The following is a 25,140-nucleotide window of genomic DNA, read 5'->3' as shown; positions in this document are numbered from 1 at the left end:
GAAATTCCAATAGGGACAAAAGTCTCACCCTTTCCTTTTGTCCCGGTTGGAGTTTCCAACGGGACAAAAGGGGGGCGCCGCCAGTGCGAAAAATCTAGTTGTTACAATAGGGACTAAAGGGGGGATTTTAGTCCCGGTTGGTATTTACAAACGGGACTAAAGCTCCCCCGCGCTGACCTACGGTGGCACACCACTTTTAGTCATGGGCTAAATTTAAACAGGGACGAAAGGGTGGTTTGAAGGTGAGTTCTCCAGGCGTACGTTAGTACCGGTGTGTACGCTGTATGCATGCTTCGTATAGTTCCAATGACAGAAAAGATAGCATGTCACGCAGAATCTTTGGCCGTTTTTTTTTCCTGCTCACACTTGAGAAGATTTGTTTTATATGATAGGGAAGGTATAGACTTTTGTTAATTAAGACTTGACCGATGACCGGTGATGGTTGCGTGTCTTGACTTGACCTGAAGTAACACGATTTGCTCCATATAAGCACGACTTACACTTAGCAGCTTTTCACTCATTGCTAGAATATACAACTAAATAAGACACTCTCGGCGTCTTAGGGAGGAAAGAACACTTGGCAAATGAACACCTCCGAGGTAATTTCTCTACTGTTTGATTCTATTATTCAATTTGTTTGTCCGTACACTTGAAGGATGATGTTGCGTTTCATATGGTCTTATTCGTTCCTATTACTGTATTTGCACAATTTGTAGTCAGATGCAGACCTTGCGATAGGTTGCATCTAAAAAACCAGTTTTGAACCATGATTGTGAAAAAAAATAGTTCCTATTACCTATTGATAGAGGGGGAGAAAAAAATTAGCGGTTCCATCCACTACTGGAAAACCCACCTTTAGTCCTGGTTGGATAGGACCATAGATCCCGAAAATCCAACCGGGACTAAGTTTTTGAGACAAAAAGGAGTTTTTTAGTCCCGGGTCATTCACCAACCGGAACTAAAGAAACGGCTACGTAGGTGCAAGCAAGTGCCCCTTTAGTCCTGGTTAGTTTAACCAACCGGAAATAAATAGCGCCCCTTTAGTTCCGATTTTTTAGCCGTTAGTCCCGGTTGGTCTTTACAACCAGGACTAAAGCTCTCCCAATCAGTGGTCTTGGGTGGCTCATTTTTGACCTAGGTCCAAAGTCAACCGGGACAAAAAGGGTTGGATTGAAGGTCAGTCCCATCTGCAACCCGGAGAGCCGTTTTACCAAATATTTGTCCAGCTAGATGAGCTGGTCTAACACCCCATCTACCAAAGCTGCACTGCCCAGCCCTTTCGATAGGTGGACACACATACACTTTAGTACTCGCTTCTTGAAAAGGAATAAACCTAGAAGTGCTATATTTCAAACACAAAGGATTATATGCTAGCCCGAACCTACTTAAACTAACGAGGTGGGACTAACTTCACCGGAATAGGACATATGGGCCACAACAGGCTGAAATCGAAATACTAATAGTGTTGGTATTTAGAGCCGGCAACCTACCGATGGGGGTGCCCGAGATAGTGTTTTGGTTAGTGGGGCTTGCTGAGATCAGGAACTCGAAGGTAAATACAGACATACGATTTAGACAGGTTTGGGCTGCTGAATAGCGTAATACCCTACGTTCTGTGTATTGGTTGGATTGAATTGCTTTGGAGGAGATTCCCGCCTCGCCGCCTCGCCTTATATTGCCAGGGTAGGATTAATGGTTAGTTGGTTACAAGAGTACTAGTCGAATACGACTAGTAGAGTTATACTCTTATTACAACGAGTACTTTCCTAATCCTCGACTAGTTCCTTTCTTTCCATGTAGACTACGCCATCCTGCGCCATAGTCTCCATGTCAGATGCGTCTCGCTATCCAGCCCCATATTTAGGACTGTCCAAACCTTTTAGTGAGTCCATAGATATATGTATGATAAATAGATCGCATAATGTATTACATTCGGAGCCAAAAAAACGTTGCTTCATTGAAGAAGCCATGGCTGGAGCTGCCACAACTATAACCTTGCCAAAGTAGCCCTTAAAGGTAAGCTACCATAAATAAAAAGAGAGTGACACGTCGTAAAGGAGAGTATTAGGAACACGGTAGGCTATCTTTTATATTTTTACTTCAGACCATCCTCGTTATAAGGAATCGGTGCTTGTAGCCTAAGAGGGGTAGAGGCTGAATTAGGCAAACTTAAAATCCTTAGCCTATGGATTCCAATACCTGCTTCAAAATATAAACTAGATCATGCTATCTAGATATGCACCTATGGTTAATCTAATGAAACTTCCCACCCATAAAAGAGTTTTACAACCTAGAGCCGATCCTAACAAAATTCTACTCTAGTGAATAAAGGACTCAAGTTACAAGTAAAAAAATATAGAAACATAAAGGAGTGGGTTAGGAAGGATGGAAACTCAGCATGACAATTTATCCCATGGCCACATTGGAGCTCCACTAAGGTTTGGTTCTAGTCACCAAGTCTCTTCCGGTCAAGGTCTTGGACTCGCCACAAAGGCACTCGCCAAGCCAGATAAGTAGCTTGCTAAGGCAAGACTTAGCACTCCCCCCTCTTCCGGTCACCTTGACGCCATCTCCACTAAGGAGCTCCTGCACAAAGGAAGGGGTCTCCTTGTCCCCCGTATACTATCATCGTCGCCATTCCACAACACCAAACCGGTGGGGCGAAGGCTTGCCGGCGAGCCACCTAGGCCCCAAGGTGCTGGCACACCAAGCTTACAATGGTTGTTCACTTCTTGAACCAATCACAAGGTAGCAAGACCTTGCACTCACTCTGTCTAGGCCTATCCTAGCATTAATCACTCTCTAAGCTTGTGCTAATCTTGGAAAATCACTTTTGCACATTTGGTGGCATGGATAAGTTCTCAATTTTTCTTGGTCTTCAATGGATGTGTGGACACTCCTACAACTCCAAATGAGCGAGTAGAGAGCGTATAAATAGGCCATGGACCTTAAAGAGCCATTGCTCCAACAACTAGTAAAAACTGTAAGCATTGGATCATCCGGTGCCTCCTGCTGACGCATATAGCCGTTGGACCCCCTACCCAAAATTGCTCTGACGCTTCGTCCGATGGTGCGTCGAATCATCCGGTGCTGTTCCTTCTTCTCTGACTGAAACATAAAATTCATCCATGACTCTTTATTCGATGCTTGAGTCGATGTTCAACATCCGGTGCTGAAGTCTATTCTGCCCAAAATGTTCTGCATGATTTCAAAATAAATATGCTTAGTCCAATGCTACCATCTTCTAACCATCAGATCATGTAGTGCCCTAGTATTGTCCATGTCTTCTCCTCCGACACTTGTAAAAGATTCCCCGTCGGATCATCCGGTGCACTTGAAGTATTTCCCAATTTTTCCCATTGTACAATTGCTCCAGCGCTTGCTTCGATGGTTGTCTTGATGAACCGTCGGATTATCGAGTGCTACTAATTTTTCTGAGTTGAATACCACCATTTGAGCACCATGAATATTGTCACTTGGATGCTCTAGAATCTCTAAATTTTCTTTGTCATTTGGATACTTGAATAACATAGAATAATCCTAGATACCTTGATTTGGATACTTGAATACCATGATTTGAATCTTGCCATGGTTTGGTTTGCATTCTTGGGACCTATAGAACCTACAAGGTACATGCTTGACAAACCATTAGTTCCAATGACTATGTTGTCACTCAATCATCAAAATCACAAACTATGATCTAATGGTACTATGTTTCTTAAAACTCTTGTTAGAAGTGTTTGATTATATATAATCTATGATGACTTCTACGGCACACCATACTATTCATTGGAGGAAAAGTAGTAGTATGACTGGAGATCTTAGATACCTAGATTGTTCAATTCTTCTTCTCTTCCGGTACTACTCATTCCTATCGTAGTATCACTAGTATTCGAGGCTAGTATGAATAGTACGAGACTATTATCGAAAAAAATAGAATTGCATGCTAGTGATAAATTATACGTACTATAATAAAGAACTAATTAATCTGTCATTCTCTTTATATTTAAGATCCATAATCAATTTACTTTTACAATTCCGTTCATCCTTTTTCTATATAATGGATTGGATTGATCTTCATTTAAAGTCGTGTTCGAGACAAGTTTTATACTAACTGATCGATAGTTATTATTCCCTCATGTCTCCAAATAAGTGTGGTTTTGGGATATGCGTAGCTAATACATTTTAGTTTTGACCATCAATACAATAATATTTTTTGAAGGTGGTATTCAATATGTACTAATTTCATAATAGTATATATTTTATATTTTTGTGAATGTTATTACTACTAGTATTAATTCATGGGTAAAGTAGGGTTCTAGAGACAATGTTGCAGTCTGATTCTAAAACGACAATTATTATATGAACTCTAGATCGAGGGGGAGTAGATGTGATGCATATATACTAGCTATTATCCTCCAACCAGTAGTATAATATACCTTAAAAGTCTGCTAATCTATTGGTGAAATATAATGGTGTGTGGGTTAAAGCAGATATGTCTATGATGGTACAACAATGTAATTATTTTTACTGTCATGCTACTGACTTGTACCATAAATAAGACAGTGCATATGCATCTACTTTTTCTTGTCCCAACTTTGGATATGTAGACCCACAATTAAGAATCCAATTTGCATATGCACACGTTGGACTAAGCCCATTGAGCTCCCCGTTACCGCCGCAATAATCCAATGTTAGGGTAAGTTTGATATCATTGCCAAAACAGCCAAAAGAAATCATGAGCCACAAAGAAATTTCATCAATCCAAAACTGACCAAAACAACAATATTTAATGTGAGTCGCTAGGTATCATCCGTGTGATTTTTGTCTAAAATTTCACGTACATTTTCAACCAATAAAAAAGAGCCACGTTATGCATCTAATTGCAAAATTGTCTATCTTCTGGGTGAAAAAAAATCCAATTTCAATAAAAAAAGGTAACCAACAATCATACAACGCATGCATGGGAAGGCATCTGAGTGAAAAAGAAAAGGTAAAAAAATTCAGATTTTGGTAACCACCCCACTACATGAGCATGGTACTTGTTGGCGAGAAAAAATAACCATCTTGTATTTCAGTTTATGAAAGTAATTAAATATCAGTTTATATTATATTGATTTTTATTTTGCCAACATAATAAACATAGCTCGTTCATCTTCCCTCAGAGGTCGCATATTGAAGGAATGAAACAATGCCACATCAAAACAAGTTAATATTCACCGGAAAATATAAATAAATTATGATACTAGAAGATATTTTATCAATTAAAAAACATAGATAAAACAATAGGAATCCACATAAGAACAATTAATAAACAGGAAAATTAATGCTACTACATTTTTCAGAGAATGCAGTGGACAAAGGGAATGTGTGAGTTATACATGCAGACATGCAGTAGACAAAGCAAAATAAATTTCCAACATTGTATTTGATCTATTTCCACCCCTACTAACATATGGCTGAAACAATTTCATGGTTTCTACTTTTCCAGCTAAAAATTATGGAAGTACTTCTGCACCTTGGCCTTGGTCTTCTTCTACTGGTTGTGAGACACTCTGCCTCAGCAACGTTTGTTCCTAGTTCTGAATGCAAAAGGCAGTGTGGCCATGTTGAGATACCGTACCCGTTTGGCATCGGCAAGAACTGCTCCCTGGCAGGAGGCTTTGACGTCACCTGTCAGCCGGGCCAAAATGGCTTCTCCAAACCATTCATCGGTGGCCGTGAGCTTCTCAATATTTCTTTGACAAACAGCACGATCCGGGTGCTCAACCCCATCACGCCCTACTGCTACAACGACAGTACCTCCGAGCTAGACATGCTAACTGGTACGACTAATGTGACGTCCGACATTGATAGCAACTCCCCTTTCCGGTTCTCAGACATTCGCAACAAGTTCACAGTCATCGGGTGCAACACACTTGGCACCTTTGGCAACAACAACAGTGACTCAGAATACCTGAGTGGGTGCTTCTCGTTTTGCGGCCAAAATCTGTCTGCCCAAACGGACAGATCATGCTCAGGAATGGGCTGCTGCCAGGTAGCCATACCCAAAGGGATGGAGTTCAATGGAGTTGCCCTCAATGTCATCAAGTTATCCAACACAAGCGAAATGTGGAAGGGATTTGGCCAACGTTGCAGCTACGCCGTGATAATGGAGCACTTTTTTTTATTTTTAACCCTTTTTTTTCTTTATTTTTAAAAGTAACCTCAGCGGGGGTTTATTTGCGCGGCCTAACCCTTTTGGCCGCGCCAGACCGCCTGGCGCGGCAGGAACATTCTGCCGCGCCACATGCACTGGCGCGGCAGCCCCCTGCCACGCTGGCGCGGCGACCCGCGGCGCCAGGCAGGCGCTGACGTGGGCCGCGCTTTGGCCGCGCCAGCCCGCCTGGCGCGGCAGGGCCAACACTTAGGCCGCGCGCCGGCTCCCTTCCTCCTCCCTCCCTCCTTTCTTCCTCCTCCAGACACACCACACAGCAGCACCTTGCAGCGCCGGCCCCCGCCACCCCACCCCCAAATCCACCAAAAATCCGGCGATTTTGGTGCGGGAAAGTAGTGGGAATCGATCCCTGCTTCGTGTGGAAGGTATTCCCCTACTTATTCTCGTGTTTTACCGTTGCATTTGGTAGATCGGAGGATGTTTAGGTGACTTAGGGTTAGGTTAGTGATTTGAAATTTTAATGAAATGCAATGGTGTTTTGTGTTAGATGATACGTAGTTCATACGCAATTGAGTCTCTGCCCGCGATATTGACGTGTAGAACTTGTTGAATGCTTCGATTTAGGTATATATTCATCCAATTGTGTGGTTTACATGACATGTATTTTTTTTATATGTTCAATTAATTAGTCTCATTTTTGTTTCAGTGTTTGTATTTTGTAGATCGAGTGTTTACATTTTATCAAAATGATGTATATAGCTAGTATGGATTACGTGTGTAAAGTTTATTTGTGTATTAAATTTGTTGCACTTGATTTACAGGTGAGATGGCGTCGTTTGGTTCTGAATACAAACGGCGTAGGTGGTATGTGCGTTATGTGGGCGAGTCCAATGTTGCTGGTCCCGTACCTCCTGCTCTTCCGGTACCACTTTGTAGATGTGGCGCGCAAGCAGAGGTGAAACAATCAAGGCATCCAAAGACAGCCGGAAGAGCCTTCTATGTATGCAAATGGACTTTTGATCCATTGCCTGCCGCACCTTGCGATTTCTTTCAGTGGATTGATGGACCCGACAAATATGATCCTAGGATCCGCCTATTCCCATATCATAGCACAGAGCTTAAACCATACCATAAGTTTAGGCGTTGGGTTCCTCCTCCACCAAACCCACCTAGGATGACCGATGAGGAGAAGCAGGAGGCTGCTTGTAGGCGTGTGAGGGATCCTCCCATGTGCAAGTGTGGTGTTCCTGCTAAGCTTATGCGTCCTAACTTAGGGGATCCACCTAAGTTTACTCCATTCTTTCGATGCTCCCTAAAGACTCATGTAAGTATATTACGAGAATATTAGTATGTCGTTGGTAGTTGGAGAAGCGTTTTGTAGTTACTTTACATCTGAGTAGTTCACGTCATGGGTTTTTTGCAGGATGGGTGGCCGTTGTGTGATTTCAATGAGTATATATACGGCCCAATGGCAATGTGGCCAACAGAGGAGGAAGTGCGGGAGTTTGAAAGTGAAAATGCACCGTGGCCGTGTGTGTCCTCTCCTAGTGATAGATGCAAGTGTGGTATATTGGCAACAGAAGGTGTGGTGCCTTCTGAACTTGGATATGGTTCGTTCTGTGGAAATGCACATGGCGATTACTGGGTTAGTAAGTACTCGTCTCTTATGTTTTATGAAGGTTGTAACTTGGTTCAAATTTGTAAGAATATTGAATTGTTGTTGCAGGAGGGAAGGACATGTGATTGGGAAGATTTTTGTGGTCGATATGATTTGTTATTAAAGTTGGGAAATACATCGGAACCATGGAAGTTAAGGAAACAACAAGAAATTAAAGAAAAGATTAGGAAAAAGTATGATGTGCCTATTCCTGACGACGACTTGCTTTGGGGAAAAATATATCAAGATATGGTGCATGAGACTGGAGTGAAACCTAATGGACTTTATGCAAGGGAAACTATTATTAAGTATTGGAGGCAAAATAGATCCAAGTATCCACGACCTCTAACTGAAAATGAGAAGAGAGAAAATAGGAGAAAGTTGCAGGAGGAGAGGGACTTGGAGAAACAAAGGTTGATGGAGGAAAGAGATCGCTTAGGTTATGTGGTTGATCCGAATGTGAAATACCCTGAGGGTTCATGGGAACAATATTTGCAACAAAAAGCGGCAAGAAAAAGAAGGCTTGAAATGGAAGAGTTACAACAACAAGCGGAAGAGGCACAGATGGAGACGATGAAGGCTCTTGTTGCCGATTTACCTGTTGGTAAGGTTAATGTCGATAAGAAAGGCAAGGGAGTTGTTGTTGCCGGAGATGTTGATGATGATGATGATGACGACGAGTTACTATATGAAGGTGACTCGGACTAGATGAACGTGTTGATGTAGCTGGATCATGTTTCTCTGTAGCTGTGAAAACAATGTAGAACATTATGTTTATGTTTATTCTGGGAACTACAATTAGTTGTCAAAAACTATTTTCATTTCCGAGAGAACTATGTTCAGACGCATCAAAGTTTGCCGTGACATGACTGGCTTCTTGTGGTTTTGGCGTGCTGTTTTCCTGAACTCCTGTCCACGGATCACCGTAGTCAATCTCCATGCATCTTCCCGACCCGGAAGGAATAAGGTATAGGAAAGAAGGCAATGCTTTCTTTTTTTTCATTTTTGATCTGTAAATTGAGTTGTTAATGAATCCGCTTCATTCGCCGACTCTATTTCATTCGCTGAATATATATGATATTTCTTTTATTTGAAACACAAATTCTATAACAAGGTTTGAGACCTTGTGTTTGTATCTATTTATCTTTTTTATACTAGTGGAATTTCATTGTATTGGGTTCTTTCTTATATCTAAATGGAGTGGAATTTCATATAAAAATGTAAGAATATTATGATTTAGATAAATACTCGAAAATCTACTGAAATCTACTGAAATCTACTGAACTGAAATCTACTGGAGTGCTGGGTGGGGCCTTGCCGCGCCAGGCCGCCTGGCGCGGCAGGACTGCGCTACCGCGCCAAGCGCAACCTACTTTCAGTAGGTTGCGCCGGGTGGGAGGCCTTGCCGCGCCAGGCCGCCTGGCGCGGCAGGGGTGCGCTGCAGCGCCAAATAGAACCCAATTTCAGTAGGTTTCGCCGGGGGGTGGTGGCGGCAAGGGTGCGCGGCGGAGCCAATTTCAGTAGGTTTCGCCGAAACGTATTTTTGTACATCATGGAGCAAACATATAATTGTACGGACATAAAAAAACGTAACAAGCAACTTAGTCTTTTACAAACGTGACATGAATAAACCTAACATGCTTAGTCTTTTACCAACTTAGTCTTTTACAAACGTGACATGAATAAACGTGACATGGAATAATTGGGCACATGATAGGTTCAGTGGCGTGACCGCCGCTCATCCGGAGGGCTAAAAGGATCTCTTGGGCGACGCTCCCTCCTTGGATGCGTGGGCAGCACATTGGCGCTGCCAACGTCGGTGTGGTCCCGGGAACGACGATGTCGGCGTGGCAACCGGGTATGAGTTGCAGGTTCCTATTGAATAATTGGGCACAAATCATAAAATTTGTATGACACTTCGGGAGCGAACATTAAAATGTATAATTGAAATTGGAGGAACTTCTGAATATACCTGGCTGGACTCTCCCTGCGTCTGAGTCACAGGTAGAGCATCGTGAGAAATCTCGAGTTCCTCACCATACGTAGGGTCATCATCCTCAGACTGCTCACCTTCCGAGTCCTCGCTTTCCTGAGGGGATGCGGGTTCCTTACCTCGCGATCTCCTGCTAGGACCTGCCGCAGTGGACGGTGTTGCAGCCCTGGGGGTAGTCACCAATGCAGTCCGACGTGATCCTGAAGAAGTACCCTGGACATTGGCCCCGTCGTGCGCATCTGAGGATGTCATGCAGTTCATCCTCTGCGCCATTCGCCTGCAACTTTTACGAACCCTCTGCCATATATTCACGACTATGTTATTGATGGTTACAAAGATAGTACGAGTATAAGTGAAAATTTGTTTGGACTTCTACCTCTGCAAAAGCACGAAGCAGACTATCACCTTCCCCAACAGCGTGCTCCATAATCACGCCCGCCTCGTTAGAGAGCCTTGCAAGCTGTTGTCCCTGCACGCAGTAGTTTTCATTCCATAAGTGATCAATGTGACGATACTATAATTACAAACCGAAAGCTTACCATATAGTCGTGGAGAGGTGCACGCTCAGGCTGTGTCCCATGGCGTGTCACGGTGTCGTACGCGTCAGCTATGTCAGCGTCATCATCAGACGGTGCATCCTCAATGGGCACATTAGTCCAAGATGGTTTCACTTTGGTTCTCGTCGAAGTACAGTACCATCTTATGTACTCATTGTTGGGTCGCCAGTACGGTCCACCTTCAGGATCGCATCCTTCCTTGTTGTTCCACATGTGGATGTACCGGTCATGCTTCACCCTCCAATCATTTTCCTTGTACCGCTTTTTGCGGTCGATACTGCATCAGAAATTAGTGAAGTATTAGTATATAACACGTTAATTGCGTTAATTGAATACCCTCCAATAGTTATTTATTCCTGCGTACCTGTGCAGCTGCTGCGAAGTTGATAATTCCAAAGGAGGGCACGGTTGCATCCTCCCAAACTGCCGCATCACCCTATGCGGCATATGAAACTCTACCACGTAGTACAGTATCATTGGGGTCGTGCACCTCCACAGCTCTCTATCTCTGTAGCACGTCGGTGAAAAGACGATATCGCTAAGCTGCTGACGGTCATACGGTTTCCATTCCACCTTCAAAAATTTTCACGCAATACTCATTTCATCTACCATTATATGCAAGTTAGCTTAAAAAACTATTATGGTTACCAAATTACCTGGTACTGCGTGAGAACATCAAACTCGTTCGTGTAGGCCCTGTAGCGCCTATCCGGATTGCCACGAACGGGCCGCACATGCTTCCACACGTGATAGAACGTGGGAAGAGAATCGTGTCGATGCCATGGCTGAAATTGCAAGTAAGTCCAATTGGTCACATGATACAATAGTTTTTCGAACATTAACGTAGAAAAAGGAATTAGCCGTTGTCACTTACATCGACACGGAGGCGGGAAGGTCGACCCACGGGCATTCGCTCCCAAATCCATATCTGGAGCATATAAGTGCACCCTCCAACATTAGAATCTCTCGCTGTGCGCCGGCAAGCCTCACATAACTGTCTGTACAGCCAGGCAAGAGCCGCTGAGCCCCAACTGTAAGTGGCTATGTTTTCCCAAACTTGACCTAGAATGGGAAGAACCATCCACGATACTGTGTTCCCAGCAGCATCTGGAAGGAGGAATGTACTGACAAAGTGCCATAGCCACACTCGAGCAAAGCGCTGCACGACCTCGTCATCTGCTCCCGGAGGACACACCTCGAAGTGCTCCCTCAACCATGCCGAGCTAACACCGGACGTCTTCTTCGAGCTATCTCCGCCCTCTGGCTCTGGCGGCCTAATCCCAATATGCATCTCGACCATATCACGCCAATTCTCATTCTGGATAATACCTGTCACTGGCAGCCCATGCAGTGGAAGGCCGAGTATCATAGCCGCATCCTGCATTGTAATGGTCATTTCTCCGAAGGGCATGTGGAACGTGTGAGTCTCCGGACGCCACCTGTCGACCATAGCGGTCAACAGTGGTCCGTCCATTGGAGGGAGACCCCCCACGACCTGAACAGCGATATCCAAGAAACCTGCTCTCTGCAGGTACTGGGCGTACCGCTCATCCCACCTAAGTGGTGAGTGCACCCTAGCCCTCAGTGGTGTCAAATTCTGCAAAACATTATAAGAACATTTCAGTATGAGAAGTCAATCCAATTGTGAATAACGGGCTTCGAAAGTGGTAAGTAACACAAATATGATACAAATGACATTTTCAGTATGAAATTGTTTACACTCTACACAAGCGAATAGTAACGAAAGGCATATCCTTAATTAATTTATAAGAACATTTCATACGAAAATCTTGCAATTCTCATCCTAAGGTATGCATTCATCAGCAAAAAATAGCAACCATTGTAATACCTCATTCATGTCCGCGAGGTGGTGGGCACGGTGGTGCAAGTCGTAAGCAGCCTCAAGAAGAGGGTACCCCGGGGCCGCCATCCTAAAAAAACAACATAAATGATCGTTAGTACAAAGCTTCATTACATGATAAGTACGGAAAATATGATAATGTACGGAAAATATGATAATGTACGGAAAATATGATAGGCAACGCGCATACCCAATTGTTCGAATTACCCGGCCTATTACTGCTCGGTCTAGATTTAGTGCCTCTTGATTTTCTACTACGGCATGTGCAATTCCTGATGATCTTGTGGCACTTGGAGCAACGATTTTCCGACTTGTCAATATCAAAATCACCAGTATCATAATCTGCAGAAAGCCTCCCTTCCGACACGTCCATCTCGCCTGTGAAACGCTTCTTCTGCCGCCTTCCTACTTTATTTCTCATTAAATTGGGGTTAGGCACGTACCCTACCCCTTCATATGCCGGCCATTGTGACGGATCTAGGTAAGGTTGAAAGCTTGATTCCCAAATTTTGATGGTGTGCTCCCTAGAGTATAACGGTGACAAGTACATGGGGCTTTCAAAGTTAAGACCTCTTGCCTTGCAAGCTGTAATGAAGTGTGAACATGGAAGGTGCAACAATTGAGGAACATTGCAGGTGCACGAAACTTCGTGCAGATCCACTCTATAGTGTCGGCCTCCATGACTCTCACCCCCAATGTTAGTCGAACCGTAACTTCTTATAGAATACACCATCCTTTCTGGCCCGTACGGATCTGCTAAGTGGTGCACGGATCTAAGCTCAGCCTCTGATAAATAATTATCTGCAACTTGCCCAATTCTATAGCCTTGATCTAACATATCACGCGCCTTTCCCCATCGGTTCACAAAGTAGGCGTTGCATTTTTCGAATGTGTATTCAATAATTCCAGCGACGGGCCTACTTCGGATGCCTTTGAAAACTCCGTTGAGTGATTCCGAGAAGTTCATGGTCATAATACCCCACCGCATCCCTCCCTCATCGAAAGCCTGCGCCCATTTATCCTTGTCCCTCATTTCACCCTTCAACCATTCTTTTGCGTCGTCGTTCAAGTCCTTCACTAAATCTTCTAACTTCTCACGAAATTCTCTCTCTGTATGAACCGTGCATAATAATTTCAATTTTCCAATCACACGATTGCTCTTCTGCCGACGCGACATGTTGGCAGCAAAGTGCCTCATGCACCACCTATGCACAAGCGGTGGAAAACCATCAATGTGGTCCTTTGCACAATTTAGAAGCCCATGATGCCTATCTGATATCATACACACTATCCGTGAAGGTCCAAGAACATTTACCCGAACAAGTTTCATAAACCATGACCAACTCTCATTATTCTCACTCTCGACCAAGGCAAAAGCAAGAGGCACAATCTGTTGTTCTGGATCTACAGCAACTGCCATCATTAATGTACCCTTATACTTGCCAGTCAAGAATGTACCGTCCACCAGTATCACAGGACGGCAATGTTGAAATGCCTCACTACATTGAGGGAAGCACCAAAATACCCGTTGCAGTATATGCTTCAACACTCCATTGTCAGGAACCATCATGCCACATGAGTCGATCCACCATTTAACTCCGGGATTGTAGTAGGTTATAGCTGAGAGTACCCTAGGAACCATGCCGTACGACTCCTTCCAGTCACCCCAAAGCAGGGCAACAGCGTGTTGCTTCGCCCGCCAAGCCTTGGAATACTTCACACGGTACCCACTAAAGACGAAGATGGACTCCACGAGTGATGGCACCGATGTCTCGCTGTCTTTACGGATAATGCCTAGGATACGCCGTCCAAGGTACTTTGCTGTGCACTGTACATGCTCTCGCTTCGGCTGTGACGACCGACAAGTATGCGGTTGCACAACATTTGAAATTCTCCATTGTCCGGTGCTTGATATTAGCCGAGACCATACACGCCAATGGCATCCTTGCTTGCACATCACATTGTATCTTAAGTTCTTGTCAGAGTGAACTACGCTAAAAGGTCTATGTAACCTCACCGCGTAGTTAGCCAAGAAAAACTTCAGCTCCTCAAGACTATTGAACTTCATCCCCTTCTTAATCACTGGACTCTCACCAATGGACGTCCCTTCTGCATTCACCATACTAGATTCACAAATTTCTTTGTGAACCATACTTATGTCCTTATCATTGGGAACGGATGGCAGTTCGACATCACGTTCTTTTAACATCCGCAACTCACACTGGGTGTAAGAAAAACAATCGTCCATACGACGAATGCCTTCTACATCATGTACGGTTGCGGTGTCAAATTGCAGTCCATCCTCTTCATTTTCTACCCCGACGTTCTCATATTCATGCCCACCACTCTCAAATAGTGATTCCTCCTCTACCTCCTCACCTACTACCCCATCTTCCTCCAATTCACAATCTTCGGAACCCATAGAGACATTATCAACATCTATATTTGCTTCATCCCTCTCAAAAATGTTATTGGGAAAATCATCATTGGCAATAGCCAAGTCAAAATCACGTTCTGTTTCACCTAACACGTGATGCAACATTTCTGACTCCTGGGTACCATTATGGTTCACTACCGTCACTTCCTCCCTCATGACAACATTTGGGCCAGGCATACGAACAATTTCGACTATAACCTCCAAACATGCAACATTAGCTTCGTGCACAACATCCTTATAGTGCTTCCAATTCGCATCGGATGCTAACTTCATGAGAACATAATGAGCTCTAGCTTTCCCACAATCAAAACGACCTCTCAAACTTATCTCATCCACTCTACATCCATACTTCGTCATTACACGGTCAACTAAATCACTAAAACTTGGAGGACCATCAAATATTTCAATTGACTCATTCATATTCTCTAACTCCCCATTTTGTTTCACAACACCACCATGAAAAAATCGAACTAAACGATCCATCTACAAAATACAAACATTTCACCATGTCATATACACTACACATTGCACATATTCGACATATCAACTACACACATTACATATATTGGACAAATTGCAAACAAAAAATACACATATACATTGCACTATACGATTCAATGAATATATCCTTAAATCAATAAGTTCTACACGTCAATATCGCGGGCAGAGACTCAATTGCGTATGAACTACGTATCATCTAACACAAAACATCATTGCATTTCATTGAAATTTCAAATCACTAACCTAACCCTAAGTCACCTAAACATCCTCCGATCTACCAAATGTAACGGTAAAACACGAGAATAAGTAGGGGAATACCTTCCACACGAAGCAGGGATCGATTCCCACTACTTTCCCCCACCGAAAACGCCGGATTTTGGGTGGATTTGGGGGTGGGGCGGCGGGGGGCGGCGCAGGAGCTTCGGGCTCGGGTGTGTCTGGAGGAGGAAGAAAGGAGGGAGGGAGGAGGAAGGGAGCCGGCGCGCGGCCTAAGTGTTGGCCCTGCCGCGCCAGGCGGGCTGGCGCGGCAGCTGCCGCGCCAGGAGGGCTGGCGCGGCGAAAGCGCGGCCCACGTCAGCGCCCGCCTGGCGCCGCGGGTCCACGCTCGCGGCGCCGCGCCAGCGTGGCAGGGGGCTGCCGCGCCAGTGCATGTGGCGCGGCAGCATGTTCCTGCCGCGCCAGGCGGTCTGGCGCGGCCAAAAGGGTTAGGCCGCGCAAATAAACCCCGCTGAGGTTATTTTTAAAAATAAAGAAAAAAAAGGGTTAAAAATAAAAAAAACTTCGATAATGGAAGCAGCGGCATTTAACTTCCGCACCACATATATCAACACGACCGAATTCTGGGACATGGGTGCTGGGAGGGCACCTGCAGTTCTTGACTGGTCTATTGGAAGTGGCACATGTGAGGTGGTGAAACGGAACCTGTCAGGCGCTTATGCGTGCCGCAGCAGCAATAGCAAGTGCTTCGATTCCACTAGTGGGTCTGCAGGGTACGTGTGCAACTGCTCCCAAGGCTACGAGGGCAATCCATATATTCCAGATGGATGCAAAGGTACAAATTCGGCTTAGCTATACCTTATCAGTGTGCATACAATAGACAACAATTATAAGCTTTGTATCCATCAACGTGGAGGTGCTCATCTTACTATTGCAGATGTGGATGAGTGCAAGGGGAGGCCATGTCCATCAGATGGTGTTTGCCGCAACACAGTAGGAGCATACCGATGTTCTTGTCCCACGGGAAGGAAATATTCTCTCTCAAACAATACATGTAACCTTGATGCTGGCTTGATAATTGGTAACGCTCTAAGTTGCTAATAGTCAATTTCTCCGCATCACAGTATGTTTTGTGAAACTGTTATGAAAAATTACGAATTTTTGAACCATCATCCAACAAGACCCTAAGTCCCTAACATGGCTGCAGAACTTGGTGCCAAATTGACTAACATGGTTTTACTCTTATCTTCTGGTGCTGTTATGCAGGAGTTACAATGGGCTTTCTTGGTCTCATGATTTTCTGTTTCTGCGGGTACACGATTCTTCAAAAAAGGAAGCTGAAGAAAGTTAAACAGGAGTACTTTCGCAAGCATGGAGGCTTGATTTTGTTCGAGACAATGAAGTCAGAAAAAGGTCTTGCTTTCACGGTATTTAGTGAAGCTGAACTCAGACATGCCACAAACAACTATGATAAAAGCAGAATAATTGGAAAAGGAGGCCATGGAACAGTCTACAGGGGTGTAGTGAAGGACAAGCCTGTTGCTGTTAAGAAATGCACACTCATGGATGAAAGGCAAAAGAAGGAGTTTGGCCAAGAAATGCTAATACTTTCTCAAATCAATCACAAGAACATTGTCAAGCTCCTGGGCTGTTGCCTTGAGGTGGAAGTTCCTATGCTAGTTTATGAGTACATCCCAAAGGGCACAATGTTCGAGCTTATCCATGGTAGGAACCAATCATTGCAAATCCGTTTCAGCACTCTCCTAAGGATTGCACAAGAAGTAGCTGAAGGACTCAGATTCCTACATTCTTATGCATCTCCCCCAATTATCCATGGTGACGTGAAAACTGCCAACATCCTTCTCGATGAAAACTGCATGGCAAAAGTCTCAGACTTTGGGGCATCCATACTAGCACCATCTGATAAAGAGCAGTATGTAACTATGGTTCAAGGCACCGTGGGTTACCTTGACCCAGAGTACATGCAGACGTGCCAATTGACTGAAAAAAGTGATGTCTACAGCTTTGGGGTTATTCTTCTTGAGGTCCTCACCGGTGAGGTTCCACTAAAACTGTACGGACCTGAGGAAAAGCGAAGCTTGACATCAAATTTCTTGACTGCCATGAAAGAGAACAATCTTTCATTGGTGCTGGCAAGCCATATAACAGAGCAAGAGAGCATTGAACTAATTAGAGGAATTGCAGACCTAGCAAAGAATTGTCTAGATATGTGCGGCATCAATAGGCCATCCATGAAACAGATCACTGACGAGTTAAGCAGATTGAGGAAACTTTCAATCCACCCTTGGGTACAACAAAACATGGAAGAGATGGAGACACAGAGGCTTCTTTGTGGATCAGAAGATACTAGTTTTGGAACAGAAAGCAGTATTATCGAGTATCCTAGGCCGGAAGCAGCGAACCAGTCCATGAACCCAACAAGTTCATATTATGCAAGATGACTAAAATCTATGTAGTACTCTATAAAAGTTTGTGCAATCTGGGGGGATGTGCTAGATAGGAATACAGATTGAATGTTTACAACTATCATCTGAACATGTTCCACCGTTCCTCAACTCAGTGGGCATCATGTCATTATCTCCATCTGTAAGATTCAAGAAGTATGTTCTCCAATTTGTGTATTCCCAGTAGCATGTATAAATATAACCTTTTGCGACTTGACAGCTGTTTCTCTAAGAGACTTTAGCTTTGGTTTCATTGTATCGGTTGGGAAACCGAGATTAAAGGAGGTTTTCCAACCAGTAGTAATAAAGGATTCTCTGTAGTAGTGAGCCAGCCACTACCGCTAGAGCCACAGCCAGGGTTCTTCGCCTCAGCTACAAGTCATTCCTTGCTATGGAGTACTAACTCCAATATGCAATACAGCGGACGCCATGCTTACTACTGGACTGACTCCATTGTAAGCCTATTGGGGCGCTCAGACATCTCGATTCAGTACGTGCCGACATATCTTAGATTGGGCTTTTTCCGGTGACATCTCCACCTGCTATTCCCTTTCCCACCTATCAATGATCATCAACTTCCAACTTCAGCCTTGACCCTGCTGCATTCACCACCCTTCATCCTCATTCTGATGATGGTAACTCATTACCAAGACACCGGACACCAACTAATAGTAAATCCAGGCCCACAGGCACGGCAGCTTATGTATCTCCACTACCTCAAACTCTTCATTCTTAAAAAGGAAAAGAGACCTCAAGCTTTTTGGTTGGCAATATGAAGAAACCAAATCCGCAAATAAATAGGATGCAACAAAGAACATTGTAAACAACTCTTTACATCCTAATAAAAAAAGGTTTTATTAAAAAGTTTTTATATTTTCAGTAATTTGTAAACCATCAAATTGTTCGTAATAAAAAAATAGAATTCTCACCGTTTGGAACTATGTGATCATTGGTGGATGCGAGGTTAGAAAATTGCAAATCTGCAATCTGGTTGTTCTTACAATTAATGATCTGTTCAACGAGGTCTGGAAACAAATGTTAGAAATGTTACTTTATTCAGAAAAGTGTTGATAATCCAAGATCTTGGTATGCGTAAGTTTCATTATTTTTTTTGACAAAGGAAGCCTTTATTCCGGCTTGTACATGAGTTGTGCACTCAACCATCCATTATTACATTTAAAGTCTCTAATTGTCAGCAAAGATGCTAACAAATAGCAAATAAACAGTTATTCTTCTGCTAAGAACATCATCTACTCTGGCTCATAGGTTTGGGAGCAAAAATCATGATGTACGCTTCTGGATGCTCTATTTGCATGATCGAGGCGCAGGGAGATAGTAAGACAAGTAGGCATTGTGCTAGTGTTTGTTTCTCATCGTGTTGATCATCGATCTGTTGTCTACTTAGCTAAGCACCGTTAATGTTGCTCTATATAGCGGGAGGCACACTTGAATTCCGCTCCTCCTCCCGCTGCCCATCTACGTACGCCTGCTCCGGCCGCGGAGGCTGGAGAAAAAATATACGCTTCTTCCGCGGTATCCGCTGCGTCGGCTCACACTCGCACGAGGCGACTTATGGGGAATGAGCACCGGATAAGTAAACAGGAAACTGAGATGGCGTCATAGATTTTGTTCTGAGGGATATGCTTGATAAAAGAGGTGCAAGAGATTCCCCATGACATAGTGTTACCCCTTCTGACCTCTAAGCTCATCAATGTCCGCACTCTGTAGGAAATGAAACCATTGGACCATGTAAATGTTGATCAGGATATCTTTGTTATCATATTACAATTTTGTTCTGGAAACGGAATATTATGTTTGATAAATCTAGATCTAACAATTGTCCTGCAGATAACAGTAGATATTTTTTAAAATCGGATGTGTTTCCTCACCTAATGCTATTATATCATCCTTGAAGAAAATGTGCTCTGTATTCAGAGCTCTAAAATTAGCAATTATTTTTTTTTAGAGAGCAGAGCTTCTCTGTACTGATAAAAATGAAGAACTATACTATTAGCGTTAGTATTCACTCAAGCACATTGTGGTTTATGCTATTACGTAAAGTATTTTGCAGAAACTATCAAGAATAGCTTTGTTTCCTTTATGCAACTATCAAGAACAGTTTTGCTTCCTGTATCTTTAATATGCCAATTTCAGTTCTATACGCAAGTGAGATGAACAATATGTTGATGCAAGATCTAACATGTTTTACTATGCAAGTGATGTGTGATATATGCTTAAACACTTGAGCTCTTTTGCGGTATATTATATTGGTAAGATCTAACTAGTTATTATTATGGATAATTTAGTAATTATTATATTGTAAAAAGTGATATTTAAATGGAATAGTCTTTTAAACTTTATGTTAATATCAAAAATAAAATTATAGTGATGTCATTTGTGTTCTTTTACCATGATATTCTTATACTACCTATACCACAGGTAAAGGTTTCAGTAGTATATAGTTAATCTTGACCGTCGGATATTTTTGTACTAGTTCTTTTCGAACAGTAGTATAGCATAGTATTGTATACCGTAAAAGACTATATAAACACTTAAGTAAGATACACTATGTATTATAAATATATGAAATATGTGCTTGAGAACTGAAGTTGGCACTGCAGAATGACTCCATGTCTCCAATGTTTTATCCATAAATATATGATATGCTTTACAATGATAGAGCTTCACTGGCCAAACAACACAAAAGGTCAAGATGATAACACATGCTAAGACCGTAAGAGGGGCGGCAAAGTCGCGCCAGGATTTCCAGTGGTTCACGAACGTGGCGCACATGAGTCGACCTCAAAGATCATGTCCACGCTCTGTTCTTTTTAACAGTACACGTATTCAGAAAAATATTGCCTCTTGCAACACAGCTCTATGCGTGTTCTGTTCTTGTCATGCATTGTGCTCGTGTGGGTCCACCAACACTCCCAAGCTCGTCATCGAGAGGAAATCACAGGCAAGAGAATTATTCTTTAATAGTTAAGCATGCACCATCCCACGCTTTACACCACATAGACCTAACGCGCATGGAGTTACTGCATTAAAACTTCGGATCTGCTGCCTTCAATGGTTGCATCGAGCCTACAGAAGGGCATCTCTTATTGGCTGTCAAAGTTCGTGGCTTAAGGCAGCACTGTTCTCCAGTTTTTGTTGAAGCTAACGAGCTCTGATCAACTGATCAAAGAGCATGCCTATGAGTTAACGTATCGTTGTTTCTCACCAATCACCATAACATGTAAGCAGATTTTGTAGTGGGATGTTATAAATGGTAATGTGACACCCGGTCCAAATTTGGATGGTTGAGTAGTAGTTCATTAGCGCAAGTGCGTATGTTTAGTATACCCTTACTAGTTGAGTAAGGGTGGAGCCAACTTATAAGCTTTTGTTCTCTAGCCAGAGCACCTTCCGGTTAATCTTTTTACACGAAGTCAGAACGAAAGTGTAAGCAGAGTGCTATGTGTATGCGTACCCGCTCCTCGAAAGGGCTAAATGTTACGTCTGTGGAGGATGGGGTGTTACAAGTGCTATCAGAACTGACCCTCGCAGTTGCGCGTACGGGTCAGTGTGCGGTCTTATAGCATTGGCGTGTGTGGGTCCAAAGGGACCATACGGTATTGCATATATATGGCACCACACTGGACGTACGATCACCATATGTAGACATGCAGGTGCAGATGTTATTCAAACTGCAACTATATGATGTCTGAATGAGGATGCAGGTGCAGATGTTATTCAAATAAACTGCCCCTATATGATGGTCACTCAATTACCAAAACACCGGGCACCAACTAATAATAAATCCTGGCCCACAGACGTGGCAGCGTATGTATCTCCACTACCTCAAACTCTTCTTTCTTTAAAAGGAAAAGAAACCTCAAGCTTTTTGGTTGTCACTACGAAAAAATCAAACCCGCAAACAAACAGACGCAAAAGAAATTGTAAAGTACTCTTTAGATCCTAAAAAAAGTTTTATTATAATATTTTTATATTTTCAATAATTTTTAAACCATTAAATCGCTCCTAAAAAATAGAATAGTGCCACCATTAGGAACTATGTGATCGTTGGTCCGCGGGAGCTTAGAAAATTGCAAATCTGCAATCTGGTTGTTCTAAAAATGATCTGTTCGAAGAGGTCTGGAAACAAATGTTAGAAATATTACTTTATTCAAAAAAGTGTTGATAATCCAATATCTTTGTATGCATAAGTTTCAATAGTTTTTAGATAAAGGAAGCCTTATTCCGACCTTTACATGAGTTCTCAACAAAGATGCTATTAAATAGCAAATGAACAGTTCTTCGAACATAGAAACAAAGATCATATCCATGCTATGTTCTTCTTAAGCAGTACACGTATTCAGAAAAGTGTTGTCTCTTGCAGCACAACTCAATGAGTGTTCTGTTCTTGGCATTTTGCTCGTGTGCGTCCACCAAAACTACAAGCTCGCCATCGAGAGGAAATCACAGGCATGAACATAATTCTTTATCTTGAGTTAAGCATGCGCATAGTTTTTATTTGGAAAAAGTGTATTTTTCATTCTTAAGTACCACAAAAGTGTGAGTTTCATCTCTCATGTTTTATTTGGTGTAAATCAATCCCTTAACTAATTAAACCGGTGCATTAAATCATCCCCACCTCGGTTGAACAATGGTTTATGCCATGTAATCATATGACTAAGCACTAAGCCACGTCATATAATTACTAATCCTTGATGCCACACGGTGGTTAACCCTAGCGCGAGTGCTCGTGAAGATGGCGGCAGTGGCAGCAAGCGTCTACGGATGCAAAACTGTGTATCATGGTGAGTATCTGATAACATGTCACTATCATCGTGTTTTCCTTGAACTTGATAACATAAGGGCATAAATTTGCATCAAGACCAATGGGCCACATGGCAGCATGGCAAAGTCTGAATTCCTCAAGCCATGAGCTCCGCCAATCCACAAACTAAAAACACTCCCATGGAACTCCGGTAAATGAATTGTTGCTACTCACATGTGACATCCTAAGAACACTAGGAAGTTGGGGCTAACAAACGAATCACATGGAGCTACGGATTGCCAGTTGGTGAAGACCGAGCAAGCAGCCAAGGCAGAAGCTCTTAACACATAGCAGCAGCATGCACCGCGCCTTGATGCAGTGGTAATGGAGCTCGATTCGGCGACTGGCAGGGCTCAACGCGGCAGCGGTGAAGCTCGATCCGGCCATGGTGTGGATCAATTCGGCAGCCGGCGAGGCTCAACGCGGCAGCGGTGAAGCTCGATCCGGCCGTGGCGGGGCTCGAGCATGATTTCATGGTGTTGGAGCTCGATCCAGCTGCAGTGGACGTCGATTTGCCGATGCAGACACTACTGCGGAATGCGCCATCGGTACCGGTTGGGAATCCCCTTTAGTACCGGTTTCGCAACCGGTATTGGTAGTTCTGTACTAAAGAGGGGGCCTTTAGTGCCGGTTGAAATAACCGGTACTAATAGGGACCCTTTAGTACCAGTTGGGGAGACCAACCTGTAGCCAAATTAGTACCGGTTGGTCTCTGCAATCGGTACTAATTAATTTTTTTCTTTTCCCATTTTCTTTTTTGTTTCTTTATTCTATATTCATATTTGTTAACTTTACGTATACCAGTTCTAATACGCTAATATATATAAAGTTGTATTTATCTTTAATATTACATTTGAGATACTATTATATATATAGACATATTGTTCATACATATATATGAATAATATTACATTGCCTCAACTTTCCAAGTTCAACATTTCGTATCAACTATTATGAACCCGAGTCCTAACGGTGATGTAGATTTGATCCATCATTATAAAACTCTCCTGCTAGATTTACTACCTCATCCAAAATAAATCCAGAGAGTTTTTCTTGAACTGCCCTGATGCAGTCTGTGTTGAGGACTGTTTCCTTCCTATACATCATCTGTGTCATTGGCAAAGGTTATTATATATATATAGTAGAACAATGGGTTTGCACAATTAGAATTAATTTATTGTTAAGAATTTTGTATTTAAATCGTGGTCGGTCATATGCTTCAGACCTACAAAGCCATGGATGAACTCACATGTGTAGTATCCGCATAAATTATTCCCCAGCTCCTATCTCCAACACTATATATATGGCAAAAAAAAGTTATGAAATATTTGTTGTGTTCAAGGAAGTGTCACGAGATGTGAAAATTCAACACATATCGGGAAATCAATCTTCCAATAAAGTTCCTCCTTGAATTCACCCACGTGATTTCGACGGAATCGAGCCCATGCTTTGTACAGAGCGTCTATGATGTCATTGTATTCTTGTTTTGGTTTCCTCAAAGAGTCGAAGACATATATGAAGCTCATATCAGGGACGACAATAATGAGCATTTATTGGAATCCGTACAGCCAAATTAAAGCTAGTTAGTCTGATGTTTAACTGCAAGTTCGAAAAAAGAAAGAGATTGGAGACACGCTCACTTGAAGTTATACGGTAGTAGTATGTACTTCTTGTAATGTTGCTTGTCGAGGTACTTATATATATTCTTCCATGTCTGATTTGGTTTATGGGTATGCCAGTTTTAGGGGACCTTATAGTACTAATAGTCTAATAGACCAACTAGAGAGGAATCCTTCATGAATCGTCTTGCCTTGCTTAAAGAGGTTTATGAAAAACTGCCCGTGGAACTCTTGTTTTGAGGAAGCAATGAACATTGTCTTTTTCCATTTTCAATAAATGAGGAAGGAGGGGTGAGGTCCTCACTTGCGAGTGAGGCAAGGTTTTCTTTTATAATACATCCTACCCGATTTTGGTTGACAGTTGCGTTCTATTCCAATTATTCACTTGTTTTTTCTTATCACTGGCGAGACCAGATGAGAGAGAGAACTAATTTCCATTTCCAGATAGACCCCGAGCTGAGGTTGGAACAATTCTTTTTTTTTTGTTGGTTCCTTATTTCTTATTTAGAATAAGTGAGTCTCTTCCATTCGGTTAGCTTTAGGAAAAATAGAAGCAGCGGAAATGCTCGCTTCTAAAAGGCTTAAAGGCTCTGATCAAGGCAATGAACATTTTTCACTTGGAAACTAATAAGAAAGGAATTCAAATTATAGATCAATACAGACTTTTTATCCTTTAAGAAGGGTTAAACTTTCCTTCCAATACTTGTGCGCTTTACCCATCTCTACTGAACAAACCCACTACACATCGCTGGCAAAACCTACATCGAGTGGCAGGGTATGTGTGTAGGCCTTTTCAAGGACATTCGAAACAACATGTCGATAAATAGCTATAGAAAGTGGGGCTAGATCGAG

General features: G+C 42.8%; 1 protein-coding gene across 1 annotated transcript; it reads left to right on the top strand.

Moving 5' to 3' along the window:
• The first annotated feature begins 534 nt into the window (after positions 1-534).
• On the top strand, positions 535-18,091 carry LOC117845901 (wall-associated receptor kinase 5). The gene is made up of 5 exons (XM_034726977.2): positions 535-599; positions 5,492-6,147; positions 15,946-16,214; positions 16,317-16,460; positions 16,646-18,091. Exons 1-5 carry the CDS (start codon positions 585-587, stop codon positions 17,839-17,841), a joined length of 2,280 nt encoding a protein of 759 aa, XP_034582868.1. The 5' UTR covers positions 535-584; the 3' UTR covers positions 17,842-18,091.
• Positions 18,092-25,140: the final 7,049 nt, after the last annotated feature.

This window comes from Setaria viridis, chromosome 2 (assembly GCF_005286985.2).
Source record: "Setaria viridis chromosome 2, Setaria_viridis_v4.0, whole genome shotgun sequence".
In the NCBI taxonomy this organism is placed as follows: domain Eukaryota; kingdom Viridiplantae; phylum Streptophyta; class Magnoliopsida; order Poales; family Poaceae; genus Setaria; species Setaria viridis.
Note: the sequence above shows the minus strand (reverse complement) of the source record. Positions and strands in the feature narration are given on the sequence as shown.

Coding starts and splice junctions, on each gene's coding strand:
- LOC117845901 (XM_034726977.2), top strand. Junction 6,148..15,945: donor CAACGTTGCAGCTACGCCGT/GATAATGGAGCA, acceptor AAAAAAAACTTC/GATAATGGAAGCAGCGGCAT. Junction 16,215..16,316: donor TATTCCAGATGGATGCAAAG/GTACAAATTCGG, acceptor TTACTATTGCAG/ATGTGGATGAGTGCAAGGGG.